The sequence below is a fragment of the Chroicocephalus ridibundus genome, chromosome 17 (assembly GCF_963924245.1).
Source record: "Chroicocephalus ridibundus chromosome 17, bChrRid1.1, whole genome shotgun sequence".
Lineage (NCBI taxonomy): Eukaryota > Metazoa > Chordata > Aves > Charadriiformes > Laridae > Chroicocephalus > Chroicocephalus ridibundus.
Genome location: NC_086300.1, coordinates 7,748,846 through 7,768,306, shown reverse-complemented (window position 1 = coordinate 7,768,306; position 19,461 = coordinate 7,748,846). Strand labels below are relative to the sequence as shown.

The 19,461-nt window shown below is 50.9% G+C and overlaps 1 protein-coding gene, 1 pseudogene and 1 gene segment (V, D, J or C); 2 read left to right on the top strand and 1 right to left on the bottom strand.

Moving 5' to 3' along the window:
* The first annotated feature begins 2,071 nt into the window (after positions 1-2,071).
* Positions 2,072-3,023, top strand: LOC134524792 (olfactory receptor 6F1-like; annotated as a pseudogene).
* A 2,353-nt stretch (positions 3,024-5,376) lies between these two features.
* LOC134524693 (T cell receptor alpha variable 10-like) lies at positions 5,377-6,278 on the bottom strand. The segment is given in 2 exon segments: positions 5,377-5,723; positions 6,233-6,278. Coding segments are annotated over 2 exon segments (393 nt in total).
* A 10,362-nt stretch (positions 6,279-16,640) lies between these two features.
* Positions 16,641-16,943, top strand: LOC134524692 (feather keratin Cos1-1/Cos1-3/Cos2-1-like). The gene has a single exon (XM_063354889.1). It carries the CDS (start codon positions 16,641-16,643, stop codon positions 16,941-16,943), a length of 303 nt encoding a protein of 100 aa, XP_063210959.1.
* The last annotated feature ends 2,518 nt before the right edge of the window (positions 16,944-19,461 follow it).

The following is a 19,461-nucleotide window of genomic DNA, read 5'->3' as shown; positions in this document are numbered from 1 at the left end:
GGGCTACAGAAGATGATTTGTTCTGCAGAATGGCGGGAGTGGTTAAGCAGGAAACAGCCCTTGGGATGGCCCATAGCTGCCACTCCACCTTCCTCTCCCCTCCATCGCCCAATCCAGGGGCCATGGCCAGTAGGCATCAGGAGGAGTAGCAGGGAATTGTCATCCATGTTGCCGAATGCGTTGAGGCTGGAAACCGGAGCTAAGCCTGTGGGAGCTGAGGGTAGTCATCACAGAAACGGGGACAGTGAAACGGTATATTTCTGAGGGAGATCATATTGCTCTGATACAGAGCATGCAGGGCTGATTCCTTCCTTACCTGTAGGGTCTGAAGGACTGGCCTAGATTCCTCTAGAGGGGCTGAGAGCTGGTGTCAGGAGTCCTGGTTCTCAGTGGGGTGTGTGCATGATCGTGGTTGTGTACATGTTCCTCTCGCTGTACTCATGTGTGCACTTGTAGTAAAATTGATATTAACTTGAAAAGTGAAATATAGCATGTATCTGAAGCAACCAAGGGAACCTGTCGCTGCTGCTAGAAGTCATCTATACAGCGCCAACCATGTTTCATTAATTATAGAGAAATAGTAACTTGACATGATTAATCTAAGATTAGAGGAGAAGTAGTTAAAAGGTAATTTTGGTAGGGGGAGACCGTGACCACCGACCCATTGATACCACCTATTTAAAAGAGAAGCACAGACGAAGAGGACAGAGTCTGCATACCAATACATAAAGGAAGCAAAGAAACCTTGACCAATCATTAAAGAGAATAACAATGAATATGTATCAATTATTAGCATATGTAATAATCAGTGTATGAAAAGGGAAATTTTTGAAACTAAGGTGTGCTCCCTTGGAACGAGCACTCCGTTTCTGCGCAGTAATGGAATAAACTTGGAAATATCTCTGCTATGTGTGTTATTGGCTTGCACACCGGGTAAAGAACCCAGATTTGGGACAACACATTCACACATACATGTGTGTGCCTGTGGTAATACACATGCAAATGTGAGCGTGCACCAATGTCCTCTGTGGGTATGTGTTCTGGCAATTGTATCCATGTGTATGTGTTTTCGCAGACTGTCATGGGGGGAGTGATTAACTTCACTCGTAAGAGAGAAATAGTGAAATATTTATTTATATGAAACAGTAATTTAACAAAGTTAGTAGTGAATGCAACAGTGTTTTACGAGCTTCAGTAGAAGGGTACACTTGTTTATTTACTGCATAGAGGACAGGGTCAGACAAGCTGTCAGGGAAACCCTCCCGTTGAGTCACGAGGTTCAGTAAGGACCCCCTTGCTTTCTAAACTCCTTCTCAGAGAGGAGTCTGGGCGTGGCTGGATGCAGCCCTAGTCCCAGACTTGCTCAACGGTTTATGTCTAAAGGATTATATATGTGCAATCAATCCTTTATATCACTTAGCTAAGATTTCAAAGTTTAGCATGCTATTAGTCACTTACCAAGAATCTGTTGTGGCAAGGAACCTCTCGGCCTCGAGGAGAAGAACCTTAAGTGGGTGTCCCCACTCGAGGGGAGATCCTGGCACGCAGTCCACTATTTATAGAGTAAGAGAGTTGTCCTATAGTCATATTCGCATGGGAACAAAATAGCTAGGTCCCCACTCCAGACAGTGTTTTGACTGTGTTGCCAGCCATCCCTCAAAGTCCAGCTGCAACTCATCACAACTCCCACTGATGGTTATGGCTTGAGCAGCAGCCGAGGTGGGGAAAGGGGGAGAGCACACCGCCATACACATACACACATGGAGGAGGGCATAAATGTGTGTGACTGGTCTGTATATTCGTAATTGTGCATGTGCATGCCTGTGAGTCTGCATACCTCTGTGTGCGCATGGGTGTGCATGTGTGTGCACCCATGAAGGTAGGTCAAAGGTCTTGACGAAATCAAGGTACACCCCAGGCAGTGCCCCTCCCCTTCCCACAGTGCGTCTCATGTCCACATAGAAAGCAATGAGGTTGATGAGGCATCATTTGCTCTAGTTTCACTCCTAGTGGCATCTGAAGGACCAGCACAGGCATGCAGAATCTCACAGAAACTTTCCTGTCTTTGCAAATGAACCTCAACTCTGGGGAGCACACTGCAAATGGGACAACTGTGGAAGAATTCATTTTTCTTGGCTTGCCAGGCACATGGCATTTCTGGGTCTCCCTTGTGGTGGTATTTGCACTGACGTGCTCCCTGAGAGTAACATGCAATGCATCCATCATGGCTCTCATGTGGATGAACAGCAACGTCTGTACCCCAATGTACTTTCTCCTCCATAAACTCCCCTTTCTGGAGATCTGGCACACTACTCGTGTTGTTCCCAAAGCCATAGGAGTCATGCTGGTGAGTAGCCAGACCATCTCCTTCAGTGTGTGCATCCTCCAGTTGTTCTTTCTTCTCTCCCTAGGCTCCACTCAGTGTTTTCTCCTGTCTGTCATGGCCTATGACCACTACTTAGCCACACGCTACCCCTTGAGATACAGCTCCCTCATCAGCAGTGTCCTCTCTGCTCGGCTGGTGCTCAGCTCCTGGCTGGGAGGCTTTCTGTCCGTCTCGCTGCCGGCCTTTCTGACATCCAGGCTGACGTTCTGTGGGCCACATGTCATCAATCATTTCCTCTGTGATATAGATTCCTGCCTCGCCCTCTCCTGCAGTGACATGTGGCCCATGGAGCTAGCAACAATCCTTGCCTCCTAAACTGTTCTGGTGGTGCCCTGTGTGGTTACCCAGCTCTCCTACGTGTACATCACCTCTTCCATGCTCAGAATCATGTCAGCTCATGGTCAGAAAAAGGCATTTTCCACTTCCTCCGCCCACCTCAGTGTTATCACAGTCTGGTATGGCTCCACCATGTTCCTGTGCGTCAAGCCATTGGCCCAGAACTCACTGGATCTGAACAAACTCATGAACACCTTTCACACAGCTGTAACTCCTTTGTTGAGCCCCTTCATTTACACACTCAGGAACCAGGAACAAAGATGTGAAGCAAGCTCTGTGGTGGGCCTTCCAGAACAAGTGAAGTGGCTTTTCAAAGGGTCTCAATGGGACCAAAGAGGTTCATCCCCTCCCTCCCATGGTTTCCACCCTGCAGAAGGTCCTCACCAAAGTGTAACTGCACCTGGGCATCACAGGTAGTGAGAAGCCACCAGTTCTCCACTGAGCCCATTTCATTCACCTCACAGCCACCTTAGGCTGGGCTGCACCTCAATTCGAATGCTCCCACCTCCCTCTGTTCCCTCCTGGGTAAACTCAGAATGCCTCCCAGTGCTCTAAAGACCACCACTTGGAAAGGCTCACAAATACCATCCAGAAGCAGGTCTCCAACAGAACACTGGAGGAGTGGTCCTCCCACAGGTTTGTATCCCAGGTTGCCAAGTGCTTCATTTTGTCAGGGATTCACCTGTGCCCCCTAAATGATTTTTAGCAGCTGGCTCACTGCTTTAGGAAATGGGCATGTATTTCTCAGTTTAGTTTGACATTTTCTGGAAGGATTTATGTCCCACTCTTGGGGCTGTTTCAGAGAATCATGCTCTGGTTCAACAGAAAATTTGGCAAGTTCTGGTATCTCAAAAGCCATTACTTCTAACAGAAGGCAGTCAACAAAATTCACACTCCTCTTCCTTCCCCCTATCCAGTATCTGGAGGTACTTTGTTCTCTCTAATTAAAAATATGCAAATCACTATGCTTCATGCTAGATGTCTCAGGACATTTCCACATCTGAAACTCCACATCAGCTTTTAACAGTCCATCGTGCCACTCATTTAGGGCTTTGTTGTGGAAACACTTCAATGAGATTGGCAAAGTCCCCAAACTGCAGAGCTGTGAAAGGCTGGCTGGGCAGCAACTCTCTCCTCTCACTCCTTGGGAGGACGTCAGCACTTCCAAAGGGCACTTGCTTTTCCTCCTTCCAATTTTCATTTGAGGCATCATGTTCTCAAAGCTCTTCTTTCTGCACATGGACACTGAAGGGAGTCCATGTCACCACTAAAGAAGGAGGAGGCATCAAGATGGCAGACACACCTTTAAGATCAGTCTGGGACTGATTTCACCTGAGTGTAGAGCTCTCCATTGAGATGATTGAATCCATACTGAACATCCTCTCCTCCCTTCTGGAAGCAGTGACGTTTCTGGAGGTGATTTTCCTGTGTCCACCTGTCTTGGGCACTTGGCTCTTAGACCTTCAGCCAGGCCCAGGCACCAGTGCCAAGGACAGGCTGATGCCCGCCCTTGTCAGCTGTGCTCTCTTTCTCAGGGGCACTTGGGAAAATCCCTGCGACAGCCCACTGAGGCTGGAGAAAGAACCTGAGGCTGGATGTGTCCTCAAGTAGCCATCACTGTTTGTCATTCCTTGCTTTTGGGGGAGAACTATCTCTGTGGAGTGTTGAAGCACTCTACAGCCCTGGAGAGCAATCAAAAGCAGGACCTGAAGTGTCCAAGGGACCTGAGACACAAAGGAGTGTGGGACACTGAAGGCTGCTGTCAATTTCCCATCAACACTGCCTAAAGCCCTCTGAGATAAACAGGGGCATTCAAAGCCTGCAACAGGGCTGTCAGAGCAGACCCACATCACTTGGGAGAGGCAGGCCATCCTGCAGCAGTACTAGGACAACTACAATCTAGCCTAGGCTTTCTCAGGTGAAGTGGATGATGCTTCATGAGCAACCATTGTGTTCCCTATGGGAGCAAATGAGATCACTGGGATGTGGTTACCAGTTGTTGGACAGAGAAACCAGCATGGACTCAGGGACATAGGGGTTCCTCCCAGTTGAGCACTGGTGGTTTTCCTGAGAAGGAGAAGAGACATGAAAAAGAGTGGGACCACTCTCTGGCAGTGGATGAGTGCAGGAAGGGTTTAACCAGAGAATCTTGTTCAGCATCTGGCTGATGGGTCTTTTACACTTGATGATGCCTACATATGGGGCACGGAGCTACTTCCCTTCCGGAGCTACTATGGCCTTGTGGCAAAACCATAAAAGCAGTTGTGCTTCCTACCACAAGCTTCATTCCCCAGCTGTGTCCATCAGTGGAGCCACAGGGAAAGGGAAGAAGCACACAAGCTGATAGGTTACTTGCCCTGAGGTAGTTACACACCAGTGTACCAGCTCTTTTAAGCAGAGGGCATTTACAAGCCTGGTTCGGCTTCTTTATGGTTTATCCTCCAATAGGCCTGCCCCAAGTCAGGTTTCTTTGGTTCTATTCACCAACAAAGACCCTGGATCTAGACACAGCTGTAAAAGTCACATTGGCATGTGCTTCACAGCAGCACAGGCTGGGGAGGCAGAGGCCCACCCTCACCACAGCCCCAGGTGCCACTGCTGGGCAGGCTGAGCTCAGAGCTCCATGCAAGCAGTGGCAGGGAGGGAACTGCTCCTCAGAGCACCCCCACGTTTCTGTGCACTGCTGCCAGCTGTGGGCACCAGTGTGGGCTCAGTGCACAGAAATAGGCAGCACTCTCCTGGAGCTCTGTGTCTCGCACATGCAGAAGCACCTGGGAGTCCTTTGCAGACAGTGTGGAGGAGAACCTCCCTGATGCCTTGCGAGCTCTGTACTTGCTTACTCGTAGCAGCATCTGAAGGGACTGGGTCTGGCTCTGCTGGTACCAGGAGGCGTAGGGATTGGAATCGCTGGTGGAGAAATTGCAAGGCCGCGTTGCCTTGTGTCCCGCCTGGATGGTCATTTCTGCTGGGAACTGGAGAACAGAGTCCTTTTGGGCATGACCTGTAAAGCCAGAGCTTTCAGCTTTGCTTGTCAATGGACCTGTCCATCTACCACTTCATCAGTTTGCTCACTGTCCCCACTGTCCCTCTCACTTTTCCTAGCTTCAGAAATGACTAGCTGTTTGCCCTTGTTTGTTCTGCAGCTTCTTGTTTATGACCATCCCTACAGAGATTGGTAGCATTGTATCCAATACATACAGCAGAGAAGCCGCTCTATGCCACGTTGGTCCATTCCCCAGCACCTTTCCCTCTTTTCAGGCTTAATATGTATTAGCAGCACATTCAGGAATGCTGAGCAGCTGCAAAGTTCAGGTGACGTCTTATTCCTCCTTTGATGCCCATTACTCCTGACATCTCCCAGATTATTTGCTGTACCCATACGCAGCCCCTGATCTCCCTACGGATACATTCCCAGGTATCCCAGGCAGTCAGCACTCACATCTCCTCCCTTCCACCACCAGATGCACAAACTCTTGCCTCAAGCTCCCCAGCCTGAAAGTCACATCTCACCAAAGTCAGCCAGTCCCACCAGGGCTGACAGGAAAATCAGGATCATGTCACGCTCTGTCTTCACCGGGGTGCCCAGGGACCTGCGAGCATGAGGGACCTGAGGCTTGCACCTTCACCTCTTCTACTCCTCTGCCTGATCAAAGAGGCCTCCAAACCACAGCCCAGAGGGTGGAGCAAAACTCTCTCCCTGCTGCTCCAGCCAGGCCTCTTTGGGCCTGTCCCCTCAACCTCTACCACAAGGCAGCCCTCTAGAGACATAAAAGAATCATGGTTTAAGTAGTGGCCATCTAAAGAACAAAGATCCCTTGAGAACTTCTCCTGACACCCACCACCTAGCCAGCTGCACAGGCCTGCACCCAGCTCTGCAGGAGAGGGAGAAAGCACCCCTGCACCCACCCATGTCCACCCTGTCCCTGGGACTGTCTGGATGGAGAGAGGACCAGGCACACACTGAAGTGCCTTGGACCCAGGTGTCACACACTCTTTCCCTTCTCCTCTGCCCATAGAGGAGGAACCTGAAGAGAAACATCTCTGTGAAGAGCATCTGCTCCAGAAACCAGCTGCACAGGGACAGACACACTGCCTCACTCTGGCATGGCAACACAGCTCTCTGTTGTGCAGGCAGTCCTTCTGTGTCCCTTCACTTACCCACATTACACACAGCCTCCACATGCTTCTCCCACCCTGAGCCCCAGAACCTCAATACCCAGGCAAGCAAAAGGCCTACTTGATTTTCATGTCTTCTGGTGTCTGCTGCCTGGAGCAGGGCTCCTCTGCCTCTTCTCACCCAGGGCCTTTCTCATACAGTTGGCAGGGACTGCAGGAAGCACGTTATTGGCACAGCAGCCCCCATTCACAGCCACGCTCCCACAAGGCCTTTACTGTCCCGTTGTTCAGTCGAGGCCATGGCAGAAGGACAGTGGGCTGCCGTCTGCTCTCCAATGACTGCAAACCTGCCAGGAGTTCCCTTGGAATACAACTATGGCTGCCACTACAGGCCCCAGCTGGGGCAGGGAAGAGGACTGAGCCTTTCCTCTCTGCCCCTGAAGCCTCTGAACACGGACTGTTCCAGCTCTCTCAGCTCCTACAGCCACACAGGCCTCACCGGGGACTAGCTGGGCCCAGGACCCCATGCCCAGAAGCCCCTTTTCAGCTCTCCCTACAGACCTTCAGCCCCATGGGGTAACTTAGCACATCTCTTTTGGGGCTCCCTCCTGAGTCTGACCTTGAGTCTCAGATGTGTCTTTCAGCCAGTGCCCAGCTCTGGCTTCTCTCCTGTCTCCTGGACTTCCCTTCAACACCAAAGGCTCTCAATCTGAGGTTAAGGGTAATCTGGTGCCACAAGCCATATGTTCTGATCACCAGGCACTGCAGGAGACACTTGAAGGTGTCTGTGACAATGAGTATCTCCTTCTTAAATTGGTGCCAAAGTAGAACTGCAAACTCCACAGGATGCCTTTGCAACACTAGAAGCAGTGTGAAGCTGGAGGGTACAGGTTGTAATTGTGTAGCTGAGTGGATTGACAAAGTTCCCAGCAAGAAACCACTTGTGGTTGTGGTTTCAGAGCAAGGGCTTGAGAGGGCACTGTAGCAGTTGGGTCTTTCTCTTCTAAGACTGCCTGGCAACGTTGAGTGGGGTGGAAGAGATCCCCAGCCCCTGCCCGTGGAGCAGCAGCAGCAGTGGGCAGTCCGTGCGGCAGGAGCGAGGGCTGGGCGGCTGCCCGCGGGCAGGAGGATTTCTGCCGCCCGCCGCCCTGTGCGGAGCAGAAAGGCGCTGCTCCTGGCCGGGAGCCAGCGGGGCCGGTGGCTGCCATCGCTCCTTGCCGGGCCCCGCCGGACACCGCAAGCGCTCCGGGCGCCATTCCTGCCCCGGCGGCGACGGCAGTGTGGCGGGGGATTTCTGCGTGTGTCCAGCTGGTTGCCGCGGCCAGGGCCGGGACCTGGACCGGGACCAGGCGGGCGGGCGAAGCGGCGCGGGGCGAGAGGCCGGTTGGGACCGGGTGGGGCGAGGCGGCCCCGGCGGGCGGAGCGGCAGCGCCCCCTGGCGGGCCCGCCCGGGGCTGTCCCCCCGACCCCGACACACACGCCCGGCCCCGCCCGCGCCGGTTCCTGCCCGGCCGCAGCCCCGGCTCCTCTCCCCGTGTCTCCCAGGGCGCAGTAATACGCGAGCGCAGCCCCGCGCCGGGGCCGGGCGAGCCACAGGGCGCTGGAGCGGCGGTCTGCCGACACCCACAGCCGCCCTGGCGGGTCCCGCAGCTCTTTCGAATCTTCAAGTGTGCGCATGAGCAATGCAGGGCCTCGTCCTGGCAGCTGAGTGTACCAGTGTTTGAAGTCGTAAGAGTTTATATTGGGGTGCGAGCAATTTATGTTGATGCCAGTGCCCTCGGGGCTCCTCCTGCAGCTGCTGCTGAGAAAGGAGAAGGAAAGGACGACAGCTGTTAAAGGTGGTCCAGCTGTGATGGCTCTTCTAGCAGGGGAATTGTCAGGAACAGTGGCAGGGACACAGGACAGGAAGAGATGGCAGTATGGGCCTATCAACACAAATGGAGAGTGACCCGGGTGTGGGTGTCTGAGGGCATGAGAGAAGGCAGGGAGGGAAGCTGAAATTTATGCATGCAGAGATTAGATAGAAGTCAGGTGGGTGGATGGATGGCAAGAGAGGACCAGGAGGGGAAGTGGGTATTACAGCAAAGGATAGAGGACAATCTTCAGGCCAATAAGAACTGCAGAATGCATACGGGAAGGAGAGGGTGAATGCAAAAATAGACATGCAAAGGTGAATGCAAAGCAGGTCTACTGATAGAAATAGTGAAGACATCGGGAAAACAGCAAGAGGAGACTCGGAGGCACACAAGATGGCAGAGAGGCAGGAGGGGGAAAGACACGTTGAAGAAGGAGAGGGAAGAATTGGTGCTGGGCTCCCCGGGGAACCCGCCAGGCACAGCCCCGGCCCCTTCCACCACCACCAGTGCCATGTACCCAGCAGCAGTGCGGCCAGCCCTGTGCCCCGGCACATCCGCATCCCGCCGCTCCGCCGCCCGCGCCTCGCTGCCCCCCGCCAGCCCCGGCTCTCTGCTCCGGCCGCTCCGCCTGCTCTCCACCGCCTCCTCTCCTCTCCGCCGCTGCCAGCTCCGCCCCGGAGCTCAGCCCTGCGCCAGCGCCGCTCGGGGGCTCACCTGGGCTCAGAGTGCGCAGGGGCTCTCCCCGGCGCGGGGAGCACTTTGCCCAACTGGGAAATGGACTCTCTCTGTCCTCCAGCAAGAAGAAGCCTGCACAGCGCCAGCTGCAGCCTGGCACAGCAGCGGGGCCTTGGACCAGCACATGGACCAGCTTCCCAGAGCTCTCTACGAGCCCAGGGGCTGGAACCAGCAGCCACTCATTTCCTGCAGCTGGGAGTGAGGAGGCTGAGAGCCTCCCTTCAGCTGCTGCTCTGCAGCCCCAGCGCAATGCCTAGGAGTTGTGTTGGGGCAGAGGGAGTGTGAGGACAAATGTGCCCATGGGTGGGCAGGGGTCAGGGAGGGCAGGGGTGGTGGGGAATCCCAGTGTCAGAATATAGGTGAGAAGGGACCTTCAGAGGTCATCTAGACCAACACCTGCATTGAACAGTTCCCATTATATCAGGCCACTCCAGGATAGAGATTGCAGAAACCCCCAGGGAAATCCATTCCTGTCCTCAATTCTTTTAGCCCATTACTGAATTTGAGCTCGATATGTGCCAGCTGCTGTCCATTGCCTCTACTCCTGTCATTGGGTGCTTCCAGAGTCTAGGCCACCTTCTCGGTTTCCTTGAAACAGGTACTTCATGGACCTGCTGGGAACAATTTGGCTTACAGAGATCAGTGTCCTGCCTCTTCCCTGTACTTGGGCATCATCCCCAAACTTGCAGGAAGTGCTGACCTTCCCACTACTGTTCATGAAAACGTTAGGAAGTGTTGGTGCTACTGCTGATCCCTGCGGGACCCCACAAGGTCATGTCTGCCAGCTGGGCTTTGCACCACTGCTCACAACTCTTTCTAACTGACATTTGCATTTGTGGTGGTGTCCTCTCCCCTCCCGGCACACCCACCCCCACCCCCCCCCCGACTCCTGGTCAAGCCATGGCCATCAGCAGGAGTTGTTATGAGTTGCACTTGAACTGTGGGAGGTGGCTGGCAACATAACCAAAACACTGTCTGGAGTGGGAACCTAGATATCTTGTTCCCATGAGAATATGACTATATGACCCGTGAAACAGGGAACAGGAATTAAATCAAAGGGAAATAAAAACTTGCAAACAGAGTCTCGAGAAAAGAGGAATGAATTGTGGAGGAAAGCATTAGCACTAGGCATTCCCAGAGCCACGATGCAAGGTCAGCCTACTGATATTATCTTGAGTCTGATTGAAGCATTCCTGAAACGAGATAGCGGTGGAAACAGAGGCTGTATTTCAACTTCTCTAAAGGAGGATAATCCCTTTCTCCCTCTTAAGGAGGAATTGCAGGACACCAAGTTAAAAAACGAGTAATGTCCCGAAGGCAATTGTGCCTGCCTGTCCGGAAAGTGGAGGCTTATCAGTGGATAAGTGATGATGGCCCATACATATTAATTCCAGTTGGTCCTCGAAGACAATTAGTAAAGTTTTTAAGAGATACAGGGGCACAAATTTCGATACTAACACAACAAGATGCCGAGAAGCTGGGCGTGCGATCCGGACGGCAAAGAGTTACAATTACAGATGTGAACGGGGGAGCTGATGTATGTCAAACTGCGAAGGTTAGTTTATGGCTCCCAGGCGAGAAGCGCATATCGTCTACTCGCTTTGCAATTAAAGTTCATCATGAAAATATTTTAGGTTTTGATATTTTAAACGGCCGAACCTGGTGTCTGCCGGACGGCAGCGTGTGGTCTTTCGGCTCAAGCACTGACCTTAACTCGTGCAGAAACCAGGAAGCCGCAGTGCGGGTGCTCCGCTCAGCCCCTGCGCTCCCCGAGTCAAAGATTACAAATGTACCGCAGTACCCGATCTCTGCTGAGGCACGAAAGGGCATTTCTGAAGTCATAGCTGATTTAGAGAAAAGACAAATTATTTTCAGAACCCACTCCCCGTATAACTCACCTGTCTGGCCAGTTCGGAAACCTGATGGGAGGTGGCATTTAACAGTCGATTACCGCCGTCTAAATGCTAATACAGCCCCGCTAACGGCTGCTGTACCGAACATTGCAACTTTAACAGCTACTCTGCAAGCAGCTGCCCACCCATGGATGGCGGCATTAGATGTAAAGGATATGTTCTTTATGGTTCCCTTGAAGGAGGAGGATAAAAGGAAGTTTGCTTTCACTTGGGAGGGAATACAATATACCTTTAACAGACTCCCACAGGGGTATAAACATTCACCCACAATTGCTCATGCTGCGCTTGCCGAACTTTTGCAGACAGTCTCACTCCCCCAAGGTGTAAAACTGTCCCAATATATAGTTAATATTCTGATTGGAGGAACTTCTCCTAAGACAGTGGGGGAAGCAGTAGCAGCAGTGGGGGAAGCACTAAATAAAGCAGAAACTGAGGTTCCACCTGGAAGATGTCAGGGACCAAGTAAAGAAGTAAAAATTTTAGGTACTTGCTGGATAGCAGGCAGTGCTATGATTCTTCCGGATACCTTAAGAAAAATTGAAGAGCTGCAAATGCCCCAAGCAAGGAAGGAGTTACAACAATTAATGGGAACTTTAGGATATTGGAGGAAGCATGTGCCTGGATTTTAGGTATTATGCCTATGACCTTAACTAAACCTCGTGGCCCACGTGCCTGGGAAGATACCGATAGCAGTGGTGTAAAACAGAATTAGTGCACAGTGGATTTTTCCTTCTTGTTAATGGGGTAACCTGTTCAGACTCTCCCCACCGAAACAAGTCTTTGTTTTCTCTTACAGCAGCTTGCAGGATGGCAAAAGGAAGTGCTGTGTTTGTGTTAATATTCCAAACCCCAGCAATGCTGCTTTTAACCTGTGGTATGGTATATACCCAATCATTGCACTAGGATTAAATCACAATGGAACTATACTCTATCCATTAGAACATAGAGTGTGGGCCCAATGGAATGGGAACAAATGGCAGACCGTTGATGTTAATGTCTGTGTTGTATGAGAACAACAAGGATTTATTTGTGAGAGTAACACCATCAAAGCCCAAGATGTTTGTCTGAACAGAATGTTTGTCATTTTTAGATACACCTTGATGAAAATCCTGAAACTGTACTTATATATGTTAGAAAAGGATGTGTTTGTATGAGAACGCTTTGTAATACTATATTCGTAGATAATGTTACTGTAGATAAAAGTAATCATTCAAATGTTTGTATTTGTAATTTCACTAAAATTATGGGATGTGATTTCAATTATTTAGCTCCTGTTATGTCTTATCAGTTGCTACAATCTAATTATACATTGATTCAAGATTTGTTGACTACACCTATCGGAATGAATCTTACATTGGTGAAGACAGCATGATGACCTGTGTCAGCTGCTAGAACGAATTCGAAATAATGGACACAAAACTTTAATCACTGTTCAGCATGATACAGAGGAGATACATCGTGTCTTTGAAAGAGTGAAAAAGGAGGGAGAACACTATTGGTGGGAAATTCTCCTTGGATGGTCACCAACAGCAAAGGGACTCTTTAATTGTATGCTTCACCCAGTTGTGATCTTGCTAGTTCTAATTTTAATATGTTTGTTGCTTATAGTTATGTTGTATATAAAAGTTTGGTACTTGACCAAACAAATACCCAACTTCAACCACCCAAAACATACAAATTAACAAATAACAAATAGCAGTGCTTCACTGTCTACTTACCATGAATCTCTAAATGCAAAACCTATTAGCATACTATTTATGGCACAGAGGCAAGAGGTGACAGCACCACCACTCTGTGAAGGTAAGATGAATTGACTATAGTCACGGGCTGGAGTGTGGCGGTGTGCTCTCCCCTTTCCCCCCCCCAGTTCCTGCTCAAGCCATGTCCATCAGCAGGAGCTGTTATGAGTTGCACTTGAACTGTGGGAGGTGGCTGGCAACATAACCAAAACACTGTCTGGAGTGGGAACCTAGATATCTTGTTCCCATGAGAATATGACTATAGGTCAATTATCTTACTCCATAAATAGTGGACAGCCCAAGAGCCCTCCTTTGAGCTCTTCTGCACGGCAGCGGGCTGCATGACAGGACCTCCCCTTGAGTGGGGACGCTTGCTTAAGGTTCTTCTCCTTGAGGCTGAGAGGTTCCTTGCCGCAACAGATTCTCAGTAAGTGACTAATAGCATGCTAAACTTTGAAATCTTAGCTAAGTGATATAAGGATTGATTGCACATATATAATCCTTTAGACATAAACCATTGACCAAGTCTGGGACTAGGATTGGATCCAGCCGCACCTAGACTCCTCTCTGAGAAGGAGTTTAGAAAGCAAGGGGGTCCTTTCTGAACCTCGTGACTCAACAGGAGGGTCTCCCTGACAGCTTGTCTGACCCTGTCCTCTATGCAGTAAATAATCAAGTGTACCTTGGCATCGAATCTCGTAAAACGCTGTCGCATTCACTACTAACTTTGTTAAATCACAGGTTTATGTTAATAAACATTTCACTACTCTCTTACAAGTGAAGTTATTCACTCCGCCCGCAACAACATTCCACTCTCACCTTACCATCCTCTTATTGAGCCAAATTACCTCCAGTTAGGTCATAAAAAGGACAGGAGAGGCTGTCAGAGGTCCTGCTATACTCTAGATACTCATCTCCACTGCCTTTTCTCGTCCACAGTGCCTCAGTTACCTCCTGAAAAGGTAATAAGAAAGCAATGAGCTTTGCCCTCAACTACACTAGAATCTTGGTTCAGAAGTAGCTCCACAGAGAGGGAAGTCATCCCTGGCTGAGCTGTCCCAGCAGAGCTCCCTGGCAATGAGCTCACCAAAGTACATGAAAGGGAAGGGGGAAGCCTTGGCTACACTGTCTCCTGGTTGGGCCTGAGTCCAGGAAGACAAACATTCAGGAGGGGAGATGGGCTCAGGAACTCCATACACCCTTGACACCCCGTGTCGGAAAGAGGGTCCCTTTTGGAAACCCCTGTGGGACAGCACTAGGCTTTGGTGGATGTGGCCTCAAATCTAATGTCTGTACCCTCCTGCGGCAGTTGCTGGGCACTCAGACTGAGATTCCAGTGTGGGACATGAAGGTCCTTGTAGGCTGTAAGACCAAAGCAGTTGTCAGCCCTTTGGCTTTCCCTGTGCAAGCCACAGGGTCTGTCCTTCCACTCACAGCACAGCGATGTCAGGCTTCAAGTTCCTTTCATTCAGGACCTGTTTGATCCAAGGTCTCAGCCCCTGCCTGACATGGCATCAGGTCAATGTGCTGAACAAGCCCATTTGGCATTGACATGGACATGAGAGAGGACCGTGTCCCACCCCAGACACCACCGACACTAGTGTTCATTATGGGCATGAACATCAAAGCTGTCATCAGTTCTTTGGCTTCTCCTATGAAATCCACAGAGTCTGTTCTTCCAATCACAGCGCAGTGATATCAGACTCTGTGTTCCTTTCATTCAGGACCTGTTTGGGAAAAGGTCTCAGCCCCTGCCGGGCACAGCACCACGCCTGTGAAGAGCACAAGTACGTTTGGCATTGGCTTGGGCATGAGAGAGGGCTATGTCCCATCCCAGACACAGTCAATAGTGCTTTGGAAGCAGATCCACTCAGGGATGGCCAGCACATGGTGGACAAGATCCCTCATCCTTTCTCCTTGCCCAGAAAGCAATCCCCATCCTTTTGAACTCTCTAATACTAGGGAAAAGAACTGTGTCCTGGCCTGGAGAGGCAGGGAGTGGGGACTGCCAACCATGCTGAGGAGCTCCCAATATTGCTAATATGAATTAAACTAAGGAGTCAAACAGGAGGGAAACTGTTCTTGTGGCCTGAAATTGGCAGAAGCTTTGGAGGGGCAGGAGAAGGAGGTGTCAGGAGGCAGGGGCTGCGTTTCAGTGCCTCTTCCCTGGACACATCTCCAGCAGGCTGGTGCCATCACCACTCAGCTGCACTCAGGTGCCTTCTGAATCTGGGAATCTGCTGCTCTCTGGTGCTCATGGAGAGAGCAACGGAGAATGTCCCTGTCATGAGCAGCATATTGCTTCTTGAGGAGGGACACACAGGGACACACATGCACACACGGTCTCATGCAGGCCACCATGAAATTATACACTAATTTGTGATTCCACATTCATCCACGCTAACACAGCTGCTCGTAAAGCACAGATGAGAAGAACAGATGCAGGAACACACCCAGGTGTGGATCCTGCTGACAACACCTGGGGACAACTGTGGCAGGGTTAGAGCATTTGGGAAAGGACAAGGCCCCAGGCATTCCTATGTCTTTACTTGTGTACTCACAGACTGCACAGAGTGGGGACGAGTCAAAACAGGCCACAGTTTTTTCCTGAAGACAGTGTTAGGCAGGATGGGGTCAAAAACCTAACAGCACAACGCACACACCTGGGGAGGCAACAACAAGTGACCACCGGGGTGAGCTGAGGAAGGAACGAAAGAGATGGAAGTGTCACTTCCTCATGTGCGGGAGCACTTGGGCTGCCACCGGAGGACGGCTGGAGCTTCTTCCAGAGAACGACACCAAACAGCCCCACTGAAGTGACCCAGGCTGGTGTCACTTGCCTCCTCTGGACCCACTCAGCACTTGAACTGAGTCTTCTGCCTACACTGCTGCGTTCCTGCCCTGGAAATCCTGGGGCCTTTCATCCCAGTGATCACAGGAAACTTTGATTGAGGAATGGGTATGGTACAACTCTGGAAATTAAAAGGCAGCAGTGCAGGAGACCAAAGCACAGCCCATATCATTAGCTGTGATGGTTTGCATTCAAGATGAGCTTGTGCAAAAATTGTTACCTCCGCAAAGGATGCCTCTGGTGCTGCGGCAATGAAGGGCAGGTATAAAAGCCAGCCCAAGTCCCTGCTCTCTCCTCCACTTCTCTGGCCTCCTTCTCCTTGGGAACCAGGTGAGTCTGAAGCTCCTTCTCCTCCTCTTCCAAAGTGATATGTCTCCTCGATGGACCTCTCAGCTGGTATTGCCTCTCTTCTTTTCTGTGTCCTGGAGCTCCCTGTCATGCTAGAGGGAAGTGTGGGGAAGTTCTGCAAAGAGAGTAGCTGGGATGTAGCTGTGGTGGCCCTGGTTTACAGATTATGAGACCCTCCATGGGCCAGGCCCCAATTTGTAGACCATTGATAACAATATGGCTCCTTAACACAGCTTCCATCTCTCCACTCAGTAGTGGCCTTAGACCCTTTGTGACAGGGTAACCAGGCTGCTCCTCACCCACCCTTGTGCTCTCTTTCCTCCCTGCTTCTCTGCCAGGTGCACCTCTACCCTTAGAGACATGTCCTGCTACAACCAGTGCCTGCCCTGCCGGCCCTGTGGCCCAACACCTCTGGCCAACAGCTGCAATGAGCCCTGTGTCAGGCAGTGCCAGAACTCCACCGTTGTCATCGAGCCCTCTCCCGTGGTGGTGACCCTGCCTGGCCCCATCCTCAGCTCCTTCCCACAGAACACCATTGTGGGATCCTCTACCTCCGCTGCCGTTGGCAGCATCCTCAGCTGTGATGGAGTGCCCATCAACTCTGGGTGCTGTGACCTCTCTGGCATTTCCAGCCGCTACTGTGGAAGAAGGTCCCTCCTCTGATAAGAATATAGGAAAGCCCCAAGAAGAGACTCCCTGAGGAACTCAGAACATGGTGCTGGGCAGCGGACTGATCTTTTGAATGTTGTTTTCAACACAGCAGAATGGCTTTGCCTTTCTCTCCCTTTTCCTTGTTTGCTTTGGATCCCCTTGTCCCCCTAATGCCAGCCTGCTAGGGACTGTCTGTCTCATCTCCTTCTGTGGGCCAGGATGACAGACATGATGTGGGAACTTCTCCATAGCCAAGGACAGCAGACTCACAGCTGCCCTTGGGGCCCCACGCATTGGTGGCCTCCATGTGGAATGACTTTGTTTCCCTCTTTTGAATCATTAAAGTTCTGTTGCATTCAAGCCTGGCGTCCACGTGGTCCTTCCCTCTAGGGACACTGCCTGGCTTCCAAAGGAGAAGGGATGGAAGGGATTGAGAGCACAAGGAGACCCGTCTCCATTCTCAGAGGAGTGGGAGGTTGGGACAGCTTGCAGGGGCTTCTCTTTTGGGAACCATCCCTTGGAGCTGAGGAAGGCATCCCGGGCTGTTCTGCTGCCAATGAGCATCAGGCCTTGCCCTGCTCTGTCTCTGCTCATGGATGCCCAGAGAGGCAGGAGGCCCTGAGGGGGCAGCAGCCCTATGAGCTCTTGAGGAAGGGTGTTCCTCTTGCTATGGCCGGAGCTGTGCTGGGGTGGTTGGGTAGTGGGTGTGGAGTTCCAGAAGATGATTGGCTCCGCAGAATAGCAGGAGTGGTAATGCAGGGAACAGGCTTTGGGGTGACCTCCTTCCTCCATCACCAAATCTCGGGCCATGGCCTGGAGGCATCAGCAGGGAAAAGTCACTCATTCTGCTGAATGAATTGAGGCTGGAAACTGGAGCTAAACCTGTGGGAACTGTGGGCAGTCAGCACAGAAATGGGGACAGTGAAACGGTGTATTTCTGAGGGAGATCAAATTGCTCTCATAAAGAGCATGCAGGGGAATGAGAAGATCACGTCCCACTTGGTTTACTGCGCACCCAGGCACATGCACCAGTTCAGTCATCTGCCACCCCTCCTCCTGGACATGGCTTGTGCTGGCACTTCTGCCAACAAGGATGTCATCATGTTCGGTATTGGTTAGGTGACCCTCTGCTGCTTCCACTTCATCGTCAATTCTCTAGAGGTGCAGAGCAAGAATCATCCTGTGGCTCTGCTGTGCAGAAGGCAGGCACTGAGCTGACTCAACCCGTGCTTCCCATTTCACTGCTGTGGCCTGTTTCTATGGCACGTGTGTCTCCACGTACATGGGAGCCCCCTCCAAAGGGTCGCTAGGCAGAGCAGTGGCTCTTCTTTGCATCATTCTTACTCCCCTGCTCAACCCCTTGGTTTCCACCCTAAGAAACAAGGATGGGAAAGCTGCTCGTAGTTTTTCACCTGCAATAAACAACTGGCAGAGTTGTAGCATTTGACAGTTGAAATGATGAATGGAACTGTTTCCTTTGAAGAAAATGCTCTAAAACTCAACGGACCAAAATGGAGCAACGCTTCTGTGAATGGGATCTGCTCAGTGTTCCCAGCGTCTCGAGGGATGTAAGGTTACCTATATTATCATCTCTTTCTTTCTAGTCCTGGCACTAATAAATGACATTTTTAAGGAATGCTTTGAAGAGGCAGAGTGCCTTTTTTACTGGGATCAGTTATTATAATTTCAGGTGCCCCAGCCTCATTGTTTGCAGCCTGTGGGGAGTCTGGCTTGTCCCAGGTGTGCCACACTCTGCTGCCCTGTGAATACTGATCACTGAGGCACCATTCCCTTTACAGAGCTGGGACTGGCCCCACACCCCGACGGCACCCTTAGGGAGATCACTTATGACAGTTGGCACCTGTGCTTCTGCCAGTGTATATAAGGAATTGGCTTCTGACTCATCTTTGCAGATTCCTTGTAGAACTGCTTATGGTGATAGGACTCTGGCCAATAGATTGATCATTTGGTTGTCGTTTGTTGGGGTTTTTTTTGGTTGTTTTTTTTTTTTTTTTTTTTTTAACTCTAAGCATAGGCAAGTGTTTAACTTGCCTCAAATGGTACAATAAAAATTCCCCAACAGCACACATATTTGTGCGTGTCCATGCCTGTGAGTGTGCATAGCTCGGTGTGCATGTGTGTGCACCCATGAGGGTATGTCAAAGGTCTTGATGAACTTAAGGTACACCCCAGGCAGTGCCCCTACCCTTCCCACAGTGCCTGTCAACTCCTCATGGAAAGCAATGAGGTTGGTGAGGCATCATTTGTCCTCAGTAAAACCATGTCAGCTGCTCCCAATCCCCTCCTTGCCTTTCATGCATGTAGAGAAGGTTCCTGAGAGTATTGTCTCCATCTTCCTTCCAGGGACTGGGTAGATACTGTCCAGTCAGCTCCTTGAATGCCCTTGGATGCATCCCAAGTGATCCCATGAACTTGTGTACGTCCAAATGGTAGTACGAGCTCCTTAATTCCTTATTCTTCTACTGTGGGTGCTGCTTCATTCCCATAGAGTCTGTGGGGAGGGTGAGGG